At 38.5% G+C, this 22,616-nt stretch overlaps 1 protein-coding gene across 3 annotated transcripts in view; it reads left to right on the top strand.

The window, feature by feature from the left end:
• LOC110448668 (alpha-(1,3)-fucosyltransferase C-like) overlaps positions 1–20,375 on the top strand; it is a 36,488-nt gene extending 16,113 nt beyond the window's left edge. The window contains exons 1-3 of one of the 3 annotated variants that reach the window (XM_021495050.1): positions 9,208–9,568; positions 16,088–16,151; positions 18,552–20,375. In XM_021495050.1, coding sequence (XP_021350725.1) covers positions 16,129–16,151; positions 18,552–19,662 — 1,134 coding nt within the window. In that variant the 5' untranslated portion in view covers positions 9,208–9,568; positions 16,088–16,128 and the 3' untranslated portion in view covers positions 19,663–20,375. Of the gene's footprint in view, positions 1–9,207; positions 9,569–16,087; positions 16,152–18,551 lie in introns of those variants that run through there. The other 2 variants (XM_021495049.1, XM_021495048.1) reach the window with 2 other exon arrangements.
• The last annotated feature ends 2,241 nt before the right edge of the window (positions 20,376–22,616 follow it).

Raw genomic sequence — 22,616 nt, 5'->3', positions numbered from 1 at the left:
TAGTCCCTCGGTCATATGCGTAAAAACAAAATGTCCACACATTTTCCACAATTTTTCCACACTCGCGGAACAACTGCGTCATTTGTAGGTAAGGGTAGTCCCTAACCTAAAAAAAATTGAGAGACTCAGATCACCTCACAGCTAATATCGTAGAGCTGGGACACTTACAAATTTACAAGACGGAGTATTACATACTAAATTTGTGGCATGCAGCCACATGCTTTATATTTAAGGTCACAGGTATTAATATTTTAGTGAAATTTTTAAACGACTTATTCTTAATAACTTAAAAGACCTGGTTGATGCTATTTGGCTTGTAACATGCAGGAATAGCGGGCTTTTTGCCAATTTTCAAGGTCACAGGGGTCAAATGAGTTGAAATCTTTAAAAGACTTCTTATAAATAACCAAAAGGTCCAGGACGATGGCATTTGGCTAGTACCATACAGGCATGAAGGACTACCAAGTTTGTTCAAATGAATGACCTTCGCCCATATTCAAAGTCACAAGGATAAAATATATCAAATCCTTAAACTTATTCTTCTATACAAAAAAAAAATAATTGACATTGAATCATATTCAAGGACACAGGGTTCACATGAATTTTAACGACTTCTTCTGAATAACCAACGTGCAAAGAGTGGTGATGTCTGACCAGTAGCATGCTCAGATGAAAAGCTATCAATTTTGTTCATATGTATGACCTTTACACACTTTCAAGGTCACATCTTGTCAATTGTGTATACATCTTTAAAAGTCATCTTCTTGGTAAACAAAAGGTCTAGGGTGGTGATATTTCATTTTTGGGAAATTGCATTCTGCGATGAAGGCCTATACAGACTTTCAAGATCACGGGGTCGAATGTGTTACATGTACAAGTTCTTTTACATGTAAATGACTTTAAGTCAAGACACTGAAAGTTTGCCTGTAGCTTTAGTTTAGTCTACTTCTAAGGTTACAGGTGTGAGATTAATACAAGGTGAGCGATATATGTCCATTGTGCCTCTTGTTCAAATTTATCATACACATTCAAATATATTATAAAATCAGCATACCTATCTGTATCATCATTCAAACCGTGCTTAGATTTATGAAGCGCCATAAACTTGGATCTATATGGAGGTTTTAGGAAATAAACAGTCTTTCCTGTTCACAAATTTATCATTAACAAAAAAACATTTTCGTCGCATAAATAATGTGTTTAACTTAAAATGACGAAAATAAGATATAATATGATAATTATCAAATATGTCCTTTTTATTGTGGTTGTTAGGCTGTAATTTTCAAGAAGTCTGAATGGCAACTATATATAAGCCTTTGATTAAAGTAAGGTAATACAGCCAGTTTGTTCTCTTATATTGATAACGTTTCTGCTCTATGAGATCAGACCAGGTAAGACGAAACCAAACACACATTTGAGACCAAGACCATGAGACTAGACCGGACCGGACCGAACAAGACAAGACCGACATTTGAGACCAGGACCGTGAGATAAGACCAGACCAGACCAGACTGGCATTTGATATCAGGACAGTGAGATAAGACCAGATCAGATCAGACCGACCTTTGAGACCAAAACCATGAGACTACACCAGACTAGACCAGGTCAGACCAAACCAGACAGGACCAAACCAACATTTGAGACCAGGACCATTATATCAGACAAGACCAGACCGTCATTTGAGACCAGGACTATAATATCATATACCAGATCAGACCAGATCAGACCAAACCAGACCAGACCAGACTGACATTTGAGACCAGGACCATGATAGCAGACCAGACTAAACCAAACCAACATTTGAGACCAGGACCATGAGATCAGACCAGACTAGAACAGACCAAACCAAAAAAGACCAGACCAGGCCGATATTTGAGACCAGGACAATGAGATTAGATACGACCAGATCATACCCACTCAAATCAAACCAGACCAGACCGATATTTGAGACCAGGTCAATGAGACCAGACAAGACCAGACAAAACTAGACCAGAAAAGACCAAACCAGACCAACCAGACCAAACCAGATCGAGATTTCAGGACAGGACCATGAGAACAGACCAGACCGACATTTGTGACCAGGACCATATGACCAGACCTGACTATACCAGACCAGACCAGACTAGACTAGACCAGACCAGACCATACCAGACAAAACCAACACGTGAGACCAGGACAATGAGAGCAGACCAGACTTGACAGACATTTGAGACCAGGACAATGAGATCAGATCAGGCTAGATCAGCCCAAACCAAATCAAACCAGACCAGTCCGATATTTGAGACCTGGACAATGAGACCATACCAGACTAGACCAGACCAAATCAGACCAGACAAGACCAGACCGTCATTTGAGAACAGGACCATGATATCAGACCAAACCGACATTTGAGAACAAAACCATGAGACTTCACCATACTAGACAGGACCAAACCAATATTTGAGACCAGGACAATGAAAGCAGAACAGACCAGCCGAAATTTGAGACCAGTACCATGTGATCATACCAGACCAGACCAGACCAGAGACCAAACCAGACCAGCCAGACCGACACTTGAGACACCGACCATGATGCCAGACCAGACCGACACTTGAGACTACAAATGTAGTACCATGAGATCAGACTAGACAGACATTTGAGACCAGGACCATGAGATCATACTAGACCAGACCAGACCGAAATTTGAGACCAGGACCTGGTGACCAGACCAGACAGACATGTGTGTCCAAATCAAACCAGACCAGACCGATACTTGAGACCAGGTCAATGAGACCAGACAAGACCTGACAAGACTAGACCAGAAAAGACCAAACCAGACCAAACAGACCAAACCAGATCGAGATTTCAGGACAGGACCATGAGAACAGACCAGATCGACATTTGAGACCAGGACCATAAGACCAGACCTGACTATACCAGACCAGACCAGACTAGACTAGACCAGACCAGACCATACCAGACAAAACCAACACGGGAGACCAGGACAATGAGACCAGACCAGACTAGACAGACATTTGAGACCAGGACAATGAGACCATACAAGACTAGACCAGAACAGAACAAATCAGGCCAGACAAGACCAGACCGTCATTTGAGAACAGGACCATGATATCAGGCCAGACCGACATTTGAGAACAAAACCATGAGACTTCACCATACTAGACCAGATCAGACCAAACCAGACAGGACCAAACCATCATTTGAGACCAGGACAATGAAAGCAGAACAGACCAGCCGAAATTTGAGACGAGTACCATGTGATCATACCAGACCAGACCAGATCGACATTTGAGACCAGGACCATGAGACCAGACAAGACCAAACCAGACCAGCCAGACCGACACCTGAGACACCGACCATGATGCCAGACCAGACCGACACTTGAGACCAGTACCATGAGATCAGACAAGACAGACATTTGAGACCAGGAACATGAGATCAGATCAGACCATACTAGACCAGACGACACTTGAGACCATGACCATGCTATCAGACCAGACCAAACAAAACAAAACCAGACCAGACCGACATTAGGGATCAGGACCATGAAACCAGAGAAGACTAGACCAGACCAAATAAAACCGAACCAAATCAAACCAGACCAGACCGACATTTGAGACCAGGAACATGATACTAGACCAGACGAACATTTGAGACCAGGACCATGAGATCAGACCAGACGGACATTTGAGACCAGAACCATGAGACCAAACCAGACTGACATTTGAGACCAGTACCATGAGATCATACCAGACCAAACCAGACCGACATTTGAGACCAGGACCTGGTGACCAGACCAGACAGACATGTGTGTCCAGGACCTTGTGACCAGACCAGACAGATATGGGTGACCAGGACCATGAAATTAGACCAGACTGACATTTGAGACCAGGACCATGAGACCAGACCAGACCGACATTTGAGACCAGGACCATGAAATCATACCAGATCAGACCAAACCGACCTTTGAGACCAAGACCTGATGACCAGACCGGACAGACATGTGTGACCAGGACCTGGTTACCAGACCAGACAGACATTTGTAACCAGGACCTGGTGACCAGACCAGACACACATGTGTGATCAGACCAGACAGACATTAGGGATCAGGACAACGAGACCAGACAAGACTAGACCAGACCAGATCAAACCGAACCAAATCAAACCAGACCAGACCGACATTTGAGACCAGGACCATGATACTAGACCAGACGAACATTTGAGACCAGGACCATGAGATCAGACCAGACGGACATTTGAGACCAGGACCATGAGACCAGACCAGACCGACATTTGAGACCAGGACCATGATATCATACCAGACCAGACCAAGCCGACATTTGAGATCAGGATCATGAGACCAGACCAGACCGACATTTGAGACCAGGACCTGATGACCAGACCAGACAGACATGTGACATGTGTGCCCAGGACCTGGTGACCAGACCAGACAGACATGTGTGCCCAGGACCTGGTGACCAGACCAGACAGACACGTGTGACCAGACCAGACAAACGTGTGTGACCAGGACCATGAGATTAGACGAAATCAAACCAGACCACGTTTCATAGTTTGCCATACAAGAAATAGTTTATCGGTTACTAATACAAAAAAAATGAAATGAAGCATTGTTGAATAACTGTTGTGACTGTGTTGATAGCTCATTCGTAATGTAATGTATTTGGTCGTATTATGTGGTTTTAGTTTTTGTAATATTAAAAGGACGACGCGAATAATTGTTCAACTTTTGTTTGTACAATGTATTTGAAAGAAAATCAATATGTTTGTACGTTTAAAAGAAGTACGAGATCAAGCGAATATCAAAAAGAAATACCACACTTGGCCGTCTATGCGCTGGTGTAAATACTGCATAGCACCACGCGTACTCCTCCTGATATGGATCAATGTATAGAACGGGGATACAGTCTGTAGTATGTTCATTAAAAAGGAAACCCTAACTTGGATAAATATTGTTTATTAAGTAAACAGATCAATGCCAACATTTAATGGTATGGCATCATGCGACTAACTCTGAACAGGAATTAAGTCAATTCTCCCCAAAACACAAGAACGTGTGCAACAAGAAATATCGATTCCTTGTGACTACGCCATGTCTCAAAAACCAGAAAGAAATAATTATCATTGATCCAGGGATATCACAATGGCATGGATACAGAAAATGGAAAAGAGGGAATCTAAATTATGGATAATACACAGTAAATCGCTAGGAAAAAAAGGAATAGTCATTAATGGTTGTCAAGCGCAGATCTGACTGCGATGCCTACAATATCGATCGACCTTACTCTTTACGGACAAATGATTGGCAAGGTCATTGAAGAAAATGTAAGTTTTAGTATGCAGTGTGTGCACATCTCGAGATGCAACTTTCCTAAACATCTTTTGGCAGGTTTTGATTATGACGTCCAAATACAACGCCGTCGCTTGATTTAGACGACAAAATTGTAAAGGTCAGTGAAAGCATCCATGTTGGACAAACAATGTATGTACCTCACGTGTGGCTTCGGGAGTAAGGGACACGTGTGTCTTATAGGAGGGAGAACAAGTGTGTCTTACTGATGGTAGGAACACGTGAGTATTACTGGAGGGAGGGACACATATGTCTTACAGGAATGAGGGACAAGTGTGACTCACAGGAGAGAGGGACAAATATGTCTTACAGAAGTGAGGGACACATGTGTTTTACAGGAGGGAGGGACACGTGTGTCTTACAGGAAGGAGAACAAGTGTGTCTTACTGGAGGGAGGTACATTTGTGTCTTACATGAAGGAGTGGCAAGTGTGTCTTACATGAGGGAGCACAAGTGTGTCTTACTGATGGTAGGAACACGTGAGTCTTACTGGAGAGAGGGACACATATGTTTTACAGGAGGGTGGGACACGTGTGTCTGACAGGAGGGAGAACAAGTGTGTCTTACTGGAGGGAGGTACATTTGTGTCTTACATGAACGAGTTGCAAGTGAGTCTTACATGAGGGAGCACAAGTGTGTCTTACTGATGGTAGGAACACGTGAGTCTTACTGGAGGAAGGGACACGTGTCTCTTATAGGAGGGAGCACAAGTGTGTCTTACTGATGTTAGGAACACGTGAGTCTTACTGGAGAGAGGGACACATATGTTTTACAGGAGGGAGGGACACGTGTGTCTTACAGGAGGGAGAACAAGTTTGTCTTATTGGAGGGAGGTACATGTGTGTCTTACATGAAGGAGGGACAAGTGTGTCTTACATGAGGGAGCACAAGTGTGTCTTACTGATGGTAGGAACACATGTATCTTACTGCAGGAAGGGACACGTGTGTCTTATAGGAGGGAGAACAAGTGTCTTACTGTTGGTAGGAACATGTGAGTCTTACAGGAGGAAGGAATACGTGTGTCTTATAGGAGGGAGGGACATTTGTGCCTTACATGAGAGAGGGACAAGTGTGTCTTACTGATGGTAGGACCACGTAAGTCTTACTTGAGCAAGGGATACGTGTGTCTTATAGGAGGGAGAACAAGTGTGTCTTACTGATGGTAGGAACACGTGAGTATTACTGGAGGAAGGGACACGTGTGTCTTATAGGAGGGAGAACAAGTGTGTCTTACTGATGGTGGGAACACATGAGTATTACTGGAGGAAGGGACACGTGTGTCTTATAGGAGGAAGGGACATTTGTGCCTTACATGAGGGAGGGACATTTGTGCCTTACATGAGAGAGGGAAAAGTGTGTCTTATAGGAGGGTCGGACACGTGTGTCTTATAGGAGGGAGGGACACGGGTGTTTTACAGAAGAGAGGTACAAGTGTGTCTTACATAAGGGAGCACAAGTGTGTCTTACTGATGGTAGGAAGACGTGAGTTTTACTGGAGGAAAGGACACGTGTGTCTTTTAAGAGGGAGGGAAATTCGCGTCATACAGGAGGGAGGGACATTTTCGTCTTACAGGAGAGAGGGACACATGTGTCTTGCGGGAGGGAGGGTCATTTGTGTCTTACAGGAGGGAGGGACATTTGTGTCTTACAGGAGGAAAGGACACGTTTATTTTACAGGAGGGGGACACGTGTGTCCTACAGGAAGGGAAACACTTGTGTTTTAAATGAGGAAGGAACACGTGTGTGTCTTACAGGAAGGAGAACACGTTTGTTTTACAGGAGGGACGGATACGTGTGTTCACAGGAAGGGGAACACGTGTGTTATATAGGAGGGAGGAACACGTGTGTCCTACAGGAAGGGAAACACGTGTGTTATACAGGAGGGAGGAACACGTGTGTCCTACAGGAAGGGACACGCGTGTCTTTAAGGAGGAAGTCAATTAAGTTCCTGATTTTCTAATGCCCACTGACGAGTTCGTTTAACCTGCTGTATGATTTCATTCTAATTATGGATGATGATAGTAGTTAAAATTATACCGAAATATGATACGACCGAAATATACAGGATCACGAGACAGTCATTTCGATTGCAAAATTCACTTTGTTAATAATTTAGACGTTAATGATTTGGTGTCAAATTGTAGTTAAGTATTGCGTAATGCTGCTAAATCCATAGTAGGTATTTGTAACAGCTGTTTACTGCTGGGCCAGTCAAAAAAATACATGGTTTTCCTGTAACATGTAACATGTTGGAAAAAAATAGGGTATGTAGGTAGGTAACAAGTTTTAATGTTAAGGGTAGACACAAAAAATAGAGAATGTAGGATTACCGGAAACACCAAATATTTTTGTCGATTCAGCTACACTTTTTTTAATACGTTGACATATTTGTGCGAGAGTCTATGAGCCTCCACCTCTCGATTTAGAACTGGCCCACTGCGGCGTATCCAGATGGCTTCCTTTATCTGACGCTTTGTGCAATACTTTGGAGTTATCCCAGTTAATCACTCGATTTTGCTGTGTGACATGGTCCGTGAAAAAGAGGCACTGTGCTGTTATTTAAAAAAATTAAATTAATTTGAAACCTTACACTGAAAAAGCAATATTCATTTCGACTTCCCCGGACGTTTTATCATTTTTGACGCTGTGGGGCCAATGGATTCAGTTGCTAGGTGTCAACCGACCTCGCATTCCCTAGAACCAGCAAAACACGCTGAGTCATTGTCGGCATGAATATAATATTTGGTATGTAAATAAATATATTTAATACATTTCACCAGTGAAATACTAGGGAATATACACTTGATTGATAAGTTATATCTTCATTACAGTGAAGATATACGAAATTTAATACATTCACATGTAACACCTATTATATTGTCTTATCAGAACGTCATTTTTTATTCACTGCGTAGATTTTCAGTTTCTTAAGTTTGTTAACCTTTGCAACATACATTTAAATGGAATTTACATAAGTTCTTAATTTATTTCATTTTTGTGTGGAAATCTTACCCTATAATGGCAGCAAAAAGCAGAATTTAGTTGAGTAACCCATTCAAAATGGCGCTCTGCCTTGTTGTCAAGTATTACGTTATTAGAACATGACATCACATATTACGCGACTAGAAAAAATAGATTTAACGTATAATACCACTGATTATACCCAACTCGAGAAAAATATTGATATTCTGCCATACTCATGAAACATATGGTATTCAACAGGCAACCATTCAATATCCTCTATATATTGTATTGTGTCTTATATATAAATATTGCGCAGCTCGGATTCATGTTTGTATGCATGTCCTTTAATTTGACGTTTGGATAATATGAAACCACTCTGAACAAAAGTTTAAATGAATGTCAGTTTGAATAAAAAGTGTCATGTTTATGTCAGTGCTGTATACAGTCTCAACCATGATGAGATACTACATCAACAGGCCATTGGAAGGCCTTTATACAGTGCGATTTGTGTACGATGGACAATACATGTCTATACACCATTAAATTATTCCAAAGCGCTTCCCATTACAAGCGTGTCAATTGATCTGAAGTTGATGAATTATTTGCTATGAATTAGTGCCATTTAGAAGCAGTATTAACTAGTATGAACGCAAATCAGTCACCTACATATTTAAAATGAAGCTCTTACCGATTTGTGTTCAAACAAGCATCAAATTGAAAAAATGCCGTTCAATCCTGACATGTTAGTACAAATAGTAAACTTGGTACTTTGAATATGACTTATCAGATGTGTGAACTTTTGGGTTGGTATGCCATCAATTAGGGTAGCGTGTTGATCTGTGTGTTCGACATGACTAGACCGGTATCAACAAATAGATATGCTAATGCTAATACGGTATAGAAAAGGGGTGCATTCGATTCAGTCAAGTGTAAAGAAAATTCTGTCTTTACCAACGCGGATTATACTGATGTTAGAGCATCACCCTGGTTATTATATATTGATACTTGTGTCTGTGGCTAAGATAAAGTTATTGATGACATGTGTATAAGTACGTTTGATAGAAATAAAGTGGGGATATTAAGTATATAAAGTGAATTCGAGACTGCTTTGTATCATTTCATCTACTGTTAAAAGGCAGCAATATAAACAGGTTTCATTCCGGATATTTTGAACAGTTTGGAAAACTTTGCTGATGAATCGTTCGTGAAGGACTGTATATCACTTCAATATATGAGGTACATGTACGTTGGAATTTTTGTCTTCAGTATTTCAGAACTATTTTTGAATGAACAAATACAATGGAAAATAAGCATATACACAGGTACAATGAATCTTGAAAAGAAACGAAATACTTAACACATTATGTTTTTACATAGAATGAAGATATATAAGTCGAGGTTCTCATAACCACCTTTATCACAACCTAGTTCGAAGGTTGTCTCAAAGCTGGTCACAAATTAGTATACGTGGTTATAAGACCTACGCAACCAGCTCATATATTTCTCAACTCACTGGGGAGCATACAGCCGTTGATGCCATTTCGGCGCTCACAACTAGCATTCAATACTTCTAGCACTACCTAACCACGAACTCATTTACAGCCGAGTGGACTGGAACAAGCGGAATAAAGTATCCGGCTAATAGATACAACACAGTGCCGTGCCGTGACTCGAACCCGCAACCCTTTGGTCACGAGCTAGTCGTCCTAGCACTAGACTACCGTGCCTCGTAATAAAGTGTATACGTGTGTAAGTTTCGTAGAAAAGGAAATGATGAAAAATATTGTATTTCTTATCAGAATGCGCACAGTCAATGTCGTTTGTGTATGTCCTCAAAAAGTACTGTCACGTCGTTTGTGTATGTCCTAACAGAGTACTATAACGTCGTTTGTGTATTTCTTCACAAAGTACTGCTACGTCGTTAGTGTATATCCTCACAGAGTACTGTTACGTCGTTTGTGTATATCCTCACAGAGTAATGTCACGTCGTTTGTTTATATCCTCACAGAGTACTGTCACGTCGTTTGTTTATATCCTTAAAGAGTACTGTCACGTCGTTTGTTTATATCCTCACAGAGTAATGTTACGTCGTTTGTGTATATCCTCACAGAGTAATGTTACGTCGTTTGTGTATATCCTCACAGAGTACTGTTACGTCGTTTGTGTAAATCCTCACAGTGAACTGTTTCGTCGTTTGTGTAAATCCTCACAGAGAACTGTTACGTCGTTTGTTTATATCCTCACAGAGTACTGTCACGTTGTTTGTGTATATCCTTAAAGAGTAATGTTACGTTGTTTGTGTATATCCTCACATAGTAATGTTACGTCGTTTGTGTATATCATCACACAGAGTAATGTCACGTCGTGTGTGTACATCAACACAGAGTACCCTTACGTCGTTCGTGTATATCCTCACAGAGTAATGTTACACTGTTTGTGTATATCCTTACAGAGTACTGTCACGTTGTTTGTGTATAACCTTAAAGAGTAATGTTACGTTGTTTGTGTATATCCTCACAGAGTACTGTTATGTCGTTTGTGATATACTCACAGAGTGCTGTTACGTTGTTTGTGTAAATACTCACAGAGGAATGTTACGTTGTTTGTGTAAATCCTCACAGAGTACTGGTACGTCGTTTGTGTAAATCCTCACAGAGAACTGTTACGTTGTTTGTGTATATCCTCACAGAGTACTGTCACGTCGTTTGTGTATATCCTCACAGAGTGCTGTTTCGTCGTTTGTGTATATCCTCACAGAGTTCTGTTACGTCGTTTGTGATATGCTCACAGAGTACTGTTACGTTGTTAGTGTAAATTCTCACAGAGAACTGTTACGCTGTTTGTGTAAATCCTCACAGAGTACTGTCACGTCGTTTGTGTATATCCTCACAGAGTACTGTTACGTTGTTAGTGTAAACTCTCACAGCGAACTGTTACGATGTTTGTGTAAATCATCCCAGAGAACTGTTACGTCGTTTGTGTATATCCTCACAGCGTACTGTTACGTCGTTTGTTTATATCCTTACAGAGTACTGTTACGTCGTTTGTGTAAATCATCACAGAGAACTGTTACGTCGTTTGTGTATATCCTCACAGAGTGCTGTTTCGTCGTTTGTGTATATCCTCACAGAGCACTGTTACGTCGTTTGTGATATACTCACAGAGAACTGTTACGTTGTTAGTATAAATCCTCACAGAGTACTGTTACGTCGTTTGTTTATATCCTTACAGAGTACTGTTACATCGTTTGTGTATATCAACACAGAGTACTGTAACATCGTTTGTATATATCAACACAGAGCTTACGTCGTTAGTGTATATCCTCAGAGAGTAATGTTACACTGTTTGTGTATATGCTTAGAGAGTAATGTCACGTCGTTTGTGTATATCCTTACACTGAGCAATGTTACGTCGTTTGTATATATCCTTACAGAGTAATGTTACGTCGTTTGTGTATATCCTCACAGCGTACTGTTACGTCGTTTGTTTATATCCTCACAGAGTACTGTTTCGTCGTTTGTGTATATCCTCACAGAGTGCTGTTTCGTCGTTTGTGTATATCCTCACATAGTACTGTTACGTCGTTTGTGATATACTCCCAGAGTACTGTTACGTTGTTTGTGTATATCTACACAGAGGAGTGTTACGTTGTTAGTGTAAATCCTCACAGAGAACTGTTACGTCGTTTGTTTATATCCTTACAGAGTACTGTTACGTCGTTTGTGTATATCTACACAGAGGACTGTTACATTGTTAGTGTAAATCCTCACAGAGTAATATCCTCACAGAGTACTGTCACGTCGTTTGTTTGCATCCTTAAAGAGTACTGTCACGTTGTTTGTGTATATCCTTAAAGAGTAATGTTTCGTTGTTTGTGTATATCCTCACATAGTAATGTTACGTCGTTTGGGTATATCATCACACAGAGTAATGTCAAGTCGTTTGTGTACATCAACACAGAGTACCATTACGTCGTTAGTGTATATCCTCACAGAGTAATGTTACACTGTTTGTGTATATCCTTACAGAGTACTGTCACGTTGTTTGTGTGTATGTTACGTTGTTTGTGTATATCTACACAGAGGAGTGTTACGTTGTTAGTGTAAATCCTCACAGTCAACTGTTACGCTGTTTGTGTAAATCATCACAGAGAACTGTTACGTCGTTTGTGATATACTCCCAGAGTACTGTTACGTTGTTTGTGTATATCTTCACAGAGGACTGTTACGTTGTTTGTGTAAATCCTCATAGAGTACTGTTACGTCGTTTGTGGAAATCCTCACAGTGAACTGTTACGTTGTTTGTGTATATCTACACAGAGAACTGTTACGTTGTTAGTGTAAATCCTCACAGAGTACTGTTACGTTGTTAGTGTAAATCCTCACAGTGAACTGTTACGTCGTTTGTGTAAATCCTCACAGAGTACTGTTACGTCGTTTGTGTAAATCCACACAGAGTACTGTTACGTCGTTTGTGTAAATCCTCACAGAGTAATGTTACGTCGTTTGTGTAAATCCTCACAGAGTACTGTTACGTTGTTAGTGTAAATTCTCACAGAGAACTGTTACGCTGTTTGTGTAAATCATCACAGAGAACTGTTACGTCGTTTGTGTAAATCCTCACAGAGTACTGTTACGTCGTTTGTGTAAATCCACACAGAGTACTGTTACGTTGTTAGTGTAAATCCTCACAGAGAACTGTTACGTTGTTTGTGTAAATCATCACAGAGAACTGTTACGTTGTTTGTGTAACAGTTCTCTGTGAGTATAGCACAAACGACGTAACAGGTCTCTGTGAGGATTTACTCAAACAACGTAACATTACGCTGTGAGTATTTACACAAACAACGTAACAGTTCACTGTGAGGATTTACACAAATGACGTAACATTACTCTGTGAGTATATCACAAACGACGTAACAGGTCTCTGTGAGGATTTACACGAGCGACGTAACAGTTCTCTGTGTTGATATATACAAACGATATAACAGTGTTCTGTGTTGATGTACACAACCGACGTAACATTACTATGTGAGGATACAAACAAACGACGTGACAGTACTCTGTGAAGATATACACAATCGACGAAACAGTACTCTGTGTGGATTTATACAAACGACGAAACAGTACTCTATAAGGATTTAAACAAACGACGAAACATTACTCTATAAGGATTGATACAAACGACGTAACATTACGCTGTGAGGATTTACACACACAACGTAACAGTACTCTGGGAGGATTTACACAAACAGCGTAACAGTTCTCTGTGAGTATAGCACAAACGACGTAACAGGTCTCTGTGAGGATTTACACACACGACGTAACAGTACTCTGTGAGGCCATACACAAACGACGTAGCAGTACTCTGTGAGGATCTATACCAACGACGTAACATTACTCTATGATGATATAAACAAACGACGTGACAGTACACTGTCAGGATATAAACAAACGATGTAACAGTGCCCTGTAAGGATAAAAACAAACGACGTAACATTTCTCTGTGATGATTTACACAAACGACGAAACAGCACTCTGTGAGTATATACACAAACGACGAAACAGTACTCTGTGTGGATATACACAAACGACCTGACATTACGCTGTGAGGATTTACACAAACAGCGTAACAGTTCTCTGTGAGTATATCCCAAACGACGTAACAGTACCCTGTGAGGACATACACAAATGATGTAACAGTAATTTGTGTGACGACATACACAGACGACTTAACATTACTCTGTGAGGATATATACAAACGACGTAACAGTGCTCTGTGAGGATTTACACAAACGAGGTAACAGTACTCTGTGTGGATTGACACAAACGACGTAACAGGTCTCTGTGAGGATTTACACTAACAACGTAACAGTCCTCTGTGAGGACATACACAAATGATGTAACAGTAATTTGTGTGACGACATACAAAGACGACGTAACATTACTCTATAAGGATTTATAGAAACGACGTAACAGTACATTGTGAGGATATACACAATCGACGAAACAGTACTCTGTGAGGACACACACAAACGACGTAAAAGTACTCTGTATTGTTATACACAAACGATATAACAGTACTCTGTGTTGATATCCACAAACGATGTAACAGCACTCTATAAGGATTTATAGAAACGACGTAACAGTACCCTGTGAAGATATACACAATCGACGAAACAGTACTTTGGGAGGATATAAACAAACGACGTGACAGTACACTGTCAGGATATAAACAAACGACGTGACATTACTCTGTGTGAGGATATACACTAACGACGTAGCAGTTCTTTGTGAAGAAATACACAAACGACGTGATAGTACTCTGTGAGGATATATACAAACGACGTAACAGAACTCTGTGAGGATTTACACACACGACGTAACAGTACTCTTTGAGGATTTACACAAAGGACGGAACAGTTCTCTGTGATGATTTATACAAACGACGTAACAGTACACTGTGAAGGTATACACAAACGACGTGACAGTACACTGTGTGGACATACACAAACGATGTAACAGCACTCTATAAGGATTTATAGAAACGACGTAACAGTACTCTGTGAGGCCATACACAAACGACGTAGCAGTACTCTGTGAGGATATATACAAACGACGTAACAGTACTAACAACGTGACAGTACTCTTTAAGGATACACACAAACAACGTGACAGGACTCTGTAAGGATATACACAAACGAGGTGACAGTACTCTGTGAGGATCTATACCAACGACGTAACATTACTATGTGAGGATACAAACAAACGACGTGACAGTACTTTTTGAGGATATAAACAAACGACGTGACAGTACACTGTCAGGATATAAACAAACGACGTAACATTTCTCTGTGATGATTTATACAAACGACGAAACAGTACTCTGTGAGGCCATACACAAACGACGTAAAAGTACTCTGTGTTGATATCCTTACAGAGTACTGTCACGTTGTTTGTGTATATCCTTACAGAGTCCTGTCACGTTGTTTGTGTATATCCTTACAGAGTCCTGTCACGTTGTTTGTGTATATCCTTACACTGAGTAATGTTACGTCGTCTGTGTATGTCGTCACACAAATTACTGTTACATCATTTGTGTATATCTTCACAGTTTACTGTTACGTCGTTTGGTTATATCCTTACAGGGTACTGTTACATCGTTTGTATATATCAACACAGAGTACTGTTACGTCGTTTGTGTATGTCCTCACAGAGTACTGTTACGTCGTTTGTATAAATCCTTATAGAGTACTGTTTCGTCGTTTGTTTAAATCCTTATAGAGTACTGTTTCGTCGTTTGTTTATATCCTTACAGAGAACTTTCACGTCGTTTGTGGATATCCTCACAGAGTACTGTTACGTCGTTTGTTTATATCCTCACAGAGTGCTGTAACGTCGTTTGTGTATATCATCACAGAGTGCTGTAACGTCGTTTGTGTATATCCTAACAGAGAAATGTTACGTCGTTTGTGTATATCAACACAGAGTACTGTTACGTCGTTTATGTATATCCTCACAGAGTACTGTTACGTCGTTTGTGTATATCCTCACAGAGTTCTATTACGTCGTTTCTTACGCGATGATATTGCAGGTTAATGTTCTGGAAATCTTTCCATAAATTACAACTTAAGTTTATTTTTATTCATTACTTTTTTCGGTATTAATTTATTCGTTATTTTTATTTTGTTTAATATAGCTTATTGTTTAGCCGGCAAGTGAAAATGAAATGAATTTTTAAAAAATTGTTTTTCAGTGTCGATGTCTTGAGTAATATTCCAGATACAACATCCGAAAATGAAGTGGACTACGCTTAATAGGTAATTTGATTTTACACAGAGAGAGTTGTTCTTATAGCGTCTTATGTACATTTATATATATATTATCTTTTTAGTTGCTGCTTATAAGCTTCTCCTTTTAATAGATGCAGATGGGCTATATCATTGCTGATTTGTGTTTTATACCCCTGTCTTAACAGATGCTAATGGCCCATGCCTAATATCAATGGTACGGTAACTCTAATAGCCAGATACTTAAAGTCTACCAGAGACCCTAAAAAACAACACACTAAAAACTACCAGAAATCTCTAAGCTAAGTAACAAAAAAATAAAATCTACCTGAAATTCTATGATAACATCAAACTAAAAATCTACCAGAATTTCTATGATAACAACAAACTGAAAGTCTGCCTAAAATTCTATGATAACAACAAACAAAATAACTATTAGAAATTCTATAATAATAACAAACTCAAATGTACCATAAGTTCTATGATGACAACAAAACAAACATCTACTAGAAATTCTAAAGAAACAAAAAGATAATAAATTGTACATGTACCAGAAATTCTATGAGAAACAACAAAATAATAATCTACCAAATATTGTATGATAACAACAAAGTAAGATCTATTAGAAAAAAACGTTTTGTTAACAGTAGACTAATCCCCTAACTAACTATATTTTGATAAAGTGTAACATCCACATAGAATAATTGAACTTTCACAAACATATAGACGTTGCCCTGCTTACAGATTGTATTTTGTGTCATCAAAAAGGCGACGATCAAGCTACATATGTTACGTAAAGTTCAATATATCATTGATAGAAAAAGAAACTTGCAGAGATAAAACCTCACGTTTATCAGACGTTTTTGAGAGTATGCCGATGTCGTCTGGATTGATTTAGGTAATGTATACGTAATGAGCAGTCATTTAGAAAAAATCTAGAATTTTGCATTAAACTAACAAACATTGATAAGATTGATATAGAAACCAGATGCGTAATATTAAGTAATACAATTTAAAAAAATGATTGTTTTTCCTTCTCAAAATGAATCATCGTTTCTCATTTGATTGTCTTTTCCAGCTTGTACCTCATATTATTGCTTAAATGTATAACTATAGCACTTATCATGAATCTGATCTTGCATGTAGCTGAATAAGAAGGAATTTTATCGTTTCTCCTACTTTCAGCTCTTTCTTTTGGAAATGATATTCCTGAATATATTTGACATAATCTTTTGTTTCCAAGCTGTTAAATCATGTTGATCAAACCTCGCGAGGACGATCCTCTCCCCATCCCCCGTGTATACTTATATATGATCGAAACCTAGTCATATCTATCACATTAAATGCAGTTTCTCAAAACGTCCTTTTTCAAGAGAAGAAATCTTGTTGATAATCTTTTGAGTGTAAGTGTGAAGACATTCCTACAAATCATCGCCCTGAACCACGTTGGCCAAGTGGTTAAGGCGTCCGACAATCTGTTACCACTAGCCCTCCACCACTGGGTCGCGGTTCGAGACCTACGTGGGACAGTCCCCAGGTCGGTGTTTTTTCTCCGGGAACGTCGGCTTTCCTCCAGTTTCAAAACCTGGTACGTCCTTACATGACCATAGCTGTGAAAAGGACGATACACACACACAAATCAAACCAAAACCCCACTATACCTTGATAAGATTTGTAAAGAAATCGGATTCGAAAGATTGAAAAAAAAGTAATAGAATTCACAAAACAGCTACTCTTTTTTCCGTCCTAAAATGAATCATCGTTTCTCAATTGATTATAGCCCTGTACCTTCTTTGACATTCAAGTTTAATTTCTGGCACGTCAATGTTACCACGCTTCTCAATCACACAGTGTGCTTGCCGGTCTGTCATTGCACAAAACATGCGTACTCAAATATTAAAAGGCCAGTGAGCTAGAACACCAAGTCAACTGTAACACATCGGTATACCTCGACATCCTGATTACCCACAAACAGTTTCTAGTCCCGTCACTTAGAGTATGACTAAATTCGTATTTGATTCGTTGTGTTTTACCAAATCTCCCTCCCACATCCATTTATTCGATCTGTGGATTAATTCCTTTTAATTCACAACATGTTAGCCTCATTACATTGCTTGTATATTAATACTTAAGAATAGCATTACATAAATGTGTTTGGGGTCAACCTCTCAACCTGTGCACAATACATAATTAGATAAACCAGTTCCAATCATTTCGTGTCGTATATAAACTCCTTATATCACGTTTCCTTACAATAATTAATGTTAAGCAATATATTATTACTCGATTGAAATGAATGCTAAGCATTTTATTTTGATATTGGATTTTCTTTTTAAAGATGTGACATACAATAAGTACAGCAGAAATATAATATCCAAGAAATATTCAGAATAAGTATATTTTTAAACTGATATATTTTTTTCTTTTCAGATTTAAAGTTTTCACTGTATTAATCATCATCGGTTTTGGAATTGGCTGGATGTTTTACGCTGCAGATGGGGGAACTATCTTAAATCGTTTTAAACACAAAACAACGACAACTTTGTTTTCCAGTGACTCTCAGCAGAAAAATTCGTCTAAGCAGGAAGAATCCATTCCAGTTTATTTCTACAAAAAACAATCTGATATTGGAAATCCATTTAGTCACTGCAAACATAAATGCCATGTGAAAGATGGGTTTTCAAAGGACAGAAATGCAGTGATTGTGTTTCAAGGACCAGGTTTGTTTGATGAAAAACCGCTGAGAAAATATCCGGGACAACTATGGGTATTTTTTTCTATGGAATCACCAAGCTACCATCCGCCATCGAAAAAATTGAAAATGTGGAAAAATGTGTTTAATTGGACGCTAGGTTACAGGAGAGATACAGACATACTTCATACGTATGGCAGGTTTCACCTTCTCCCTGAAACTAAGAAACCTATCAATATATCATCTACTTGGAATTCACGTTATAACAAATCAATCATATTTGTGTCCCATTGTGGAGTGGCCAGCAAAAGGTTATCATACATGAAAAAATTGAACTCGTTCTATGGTGTTGATATCTATGGTGGTTGTGGGAATCTAAAGTGTCCAAAGTCTAAATGGGGGAGTTGTCATGATAAAATACGAAATTATAAGTTTTATCTGGCTTTTGAGAATTCATTCTGTAAAGATTATGTTACGGAAAAAATGTTTAAAATATATTGGCGTAATTCGAACGCGATACCGGTCGGCCGTGGACGAACGCAATACGAACTCTTTTTTCCCCCAAAGTCATATCTAGATACATCTAAATATCATTCTACCAAAGAACTAGCGGAAGATATGTGGCGTTTATCCAAAAACGAAACAGAAGCAGCAACCTATTTTAAATGGACCCGTTCCTACTTTGTTGACAGAGACTCCAACGCGCGGGTTGGTTTCTGTGAACTGTGTAGACGTATCCACGATCTTGTCCTTATGAAGAAACACACACGGCTTTACAGGGACATTGACACTTGGCTTCGTGGAAGTGAACGCACTCAAATCTGTAAAACACCAACGGATTTAGTATAAAATAATTCATTCAAAAACTGATTTGCTCAATTGAAACACAATCACCATATTTACTTTTTGAATAGACGGAGCTACAACTATTCATAAAACAATCACTCGTTACTGCAATGTGCGCAAAACGGTGTGAATATTTGGTTTCAATGATGTCTTTCAGCCTGCGTTTAATGATGTCCGTGAGCTTGCGGTTTAATGATGCCTTTGAGTCTGAGGTTCAATGATGTCCATAAGCCTTGGGTTTAACGATGTATATACCTATATGCTGGTGTTTTGATATAACGTTCTGATTTACTGCTTTAATAATAATTTAAAAAATGATTAACTCATATAAAATAAATCATAATGATTATTCATTTATAAATAATATACAATGCAAGAAGTCAAATAGGAAAATGAAATAGGAAAAGTCATCTATTAAAGTTTCTTATTATTGCTCTTCTTCCCTTCAAAAGTGTATATAATATTATATATGTGTATGGTTTTCTTCCCAGAGCAGGTGCTGATATTACAATATATGTTACCGCCTTTATGACATTTTAATCGGTTTAACACCCTCGCAACAGCTCAGGTCATATGAAGACGTAGGCCATTCAAGCTCCTTGCCATTAAAGGAATATAACTGTGATCATCATATTATATCTCATTTGTATCGCATTTAATTAAACTTTTAAATAAAAAGATCGAAGCTCTTTGTTATCTGTGTGATCCAAATGACATAAAAAAAAATATGAACGGCTTTAACCCCTGACTGTCAATTGAGATGAATACTTTTTGTCGAGGTTCGAGTTTCGAGTGATCGTTTTCGAGTACGATTTTTGCATTTTTCAGATTTTAAATAAACTTTTTCTAATTTTAAATCAAATTCTAGGTTTCGATTTTCGAGTCCTTTTTTTGGTATCGAGTAAACGTTTTGTTTTTGAGTTTCGAGTCAAATTGTAAGAATACATTTGTGTAATTATACAGTGTTGTCATAGAAAAAAATCGGCCAGCGATAACGGAGAAAAATGTGACTAAATGGGTACTCTAATATTATTAAATGGATACCCTAATGTAACTAAATAAACTGTCTCTTTGTCTGGTTATACTACATGTATAGTAGTGTTTAATAAATTAATAAGCATGGGATTCAATTAGTCAATTATGGATCTTAAAAATGTAAAAGGTTACTTGTATCTCTACAGTACGGTACAGGCACATGCATTAGACAAGATTGTTGGAAATTTAAGCCCACGTGATGGGATTTGAAAGGCGCAATAATGTCAGCATTGTCAGTTATCATTGAAATTGACTAATACTGTGCTCAAGCATCTGCATCTAGATTTTCAAATAATATTCAGTGAAAGGGTTAGATAATTAAGAATGTCGAAAATGATTTATCTGTTATGTACATACTGCTTTTCCAGATGCTGGTGTCGTCAACAAATTGACCTATTCGCGGGTGGATTTTATTGTAACTTTTGAGTTTTAAATGAGAGTCTAGCTTATTCATATATATATTAAATAGAGTTGGTGATATTAAATAGAGTTGGTGAGATTACGCTATATTGTGGTACTCCGTTTTCTAATGTATGTTCATCTGATAGGGTATTATTTATCCTTACTCGAATTTTTCTATCCTGCAAAAAATAAAATGGGTAATAAACTTTAGGTTGTTGCCTGTTTTACCTACTTCTTTAAGTGACTTTAGTCGCCCCTCGTTCCAGATAAGATCATATGCTTTTTCAAGATCTCGGAACACGGCTAAGGTATGATGGTTTTTACTTAGCGTATTTTTTTGTATTTCGGACGTTATTCTAACTAGGGAATCTATGGTAGATCTGTGATTTATGAAACCGCTTCGATTTTCGCTTATAAGATTTTTTATTAGTAGTGTGGTATTTTAATTTGTTATTTATCATGGTTTCTAGTGTTTTACACAGGTTTGCTGATTGGTCTGTAGGATGCCGGAACTTCTTTATCCTTTCCCGGTTTTAAAATTGAAATGACTACCGCTTTGGCCTTTTGTTCAATATGCATATGGAGACATAGATAATATAAAATACAGAAATACCCACTTAGCATCCTATTATGCTTGGTGACAGTCCAACTGACTCATTTATTACTCAAAAGTTACAATAAAATCCACGCGCGAATAAGTAACTTTGATGACGACACCAACATCTGGAATAGCGGTATGAACATAACATATAATGGTATAATAATTCGGAGAACACTTGATTCCATTCAAGAATGGGCTGATAAATGGGGCTTCAAAATCTCTAAAGAATAAACGGTAGCCATGTCAATTTCTAGAAGAAATAAACAACCAGATCCCATCTAGGTAATAAAAACATTCAATATGTAAAACAAACGAGATACCTAGGAATGATATTCGATCAGAAACGTTCATGGATCCCACATATTAATAATATGAAAGAAAGCTGTAAAAAGGCCACTAAACGCACTAGTATTCGTATCCGGATATAAATTAGGATAAAATAAAAACACACTTCGCACACTCTATTAAGCTCTAATTAGGTCGAAAATAGATTACGGATGCCAAATATATTACTCAGCCTCCGACAATGCACTTATTACCCTTAACATAATCCAACATGAAACCTTAAGAATAGCACTGGGAGCAATTAAAAATATCCCATCAATCAGTCTGCTAGCAGAATACGGTGAATTAACCCTAAAGTTAAGAAGAGAGAAATTAATTCTCCAATACTGGGCTAGAACACAAACGTTAGGAACAGACTTCCCGCCCAGTAAAATAGTACAAGACGCCAAGGACACTAAATATAGAAATAAATTAAATGATCATAAAAAACCACCATTTATTCAAGTGACTAATGATTTAATAAAATAACACAAATTAGAGAACATTCAAATAGACGAAATATCTCCTAATCAAACACCACCATGGTTACTAGACCAACTAGATATTAGTACAGATATTTTGAACGCGACAAATA

This window comes from Mizuhopecten yessoensis, unplaced genomic scaffold, assembly GCF_002113885.1.
Source record: "Mizuhopecten yessoensis strain PY_sf001 unplaced genomic scaffold, ASM211388v2 scaffold4123, whole genome shotgun sequence".
In the NCBI taxonomy this organism is placed as follows: domain Eukaryota; kingdom Metazoa; phylum Mollusca; class Bivalvia; order Pectinida; family Pectinidae; genus Mizuhopecten; species Mizuhopecten yessoensis.
Note: the sequence above shows the minus strand (reverse complement) of the source record. Positions and strands in the feature narration are given on the sequence as shown.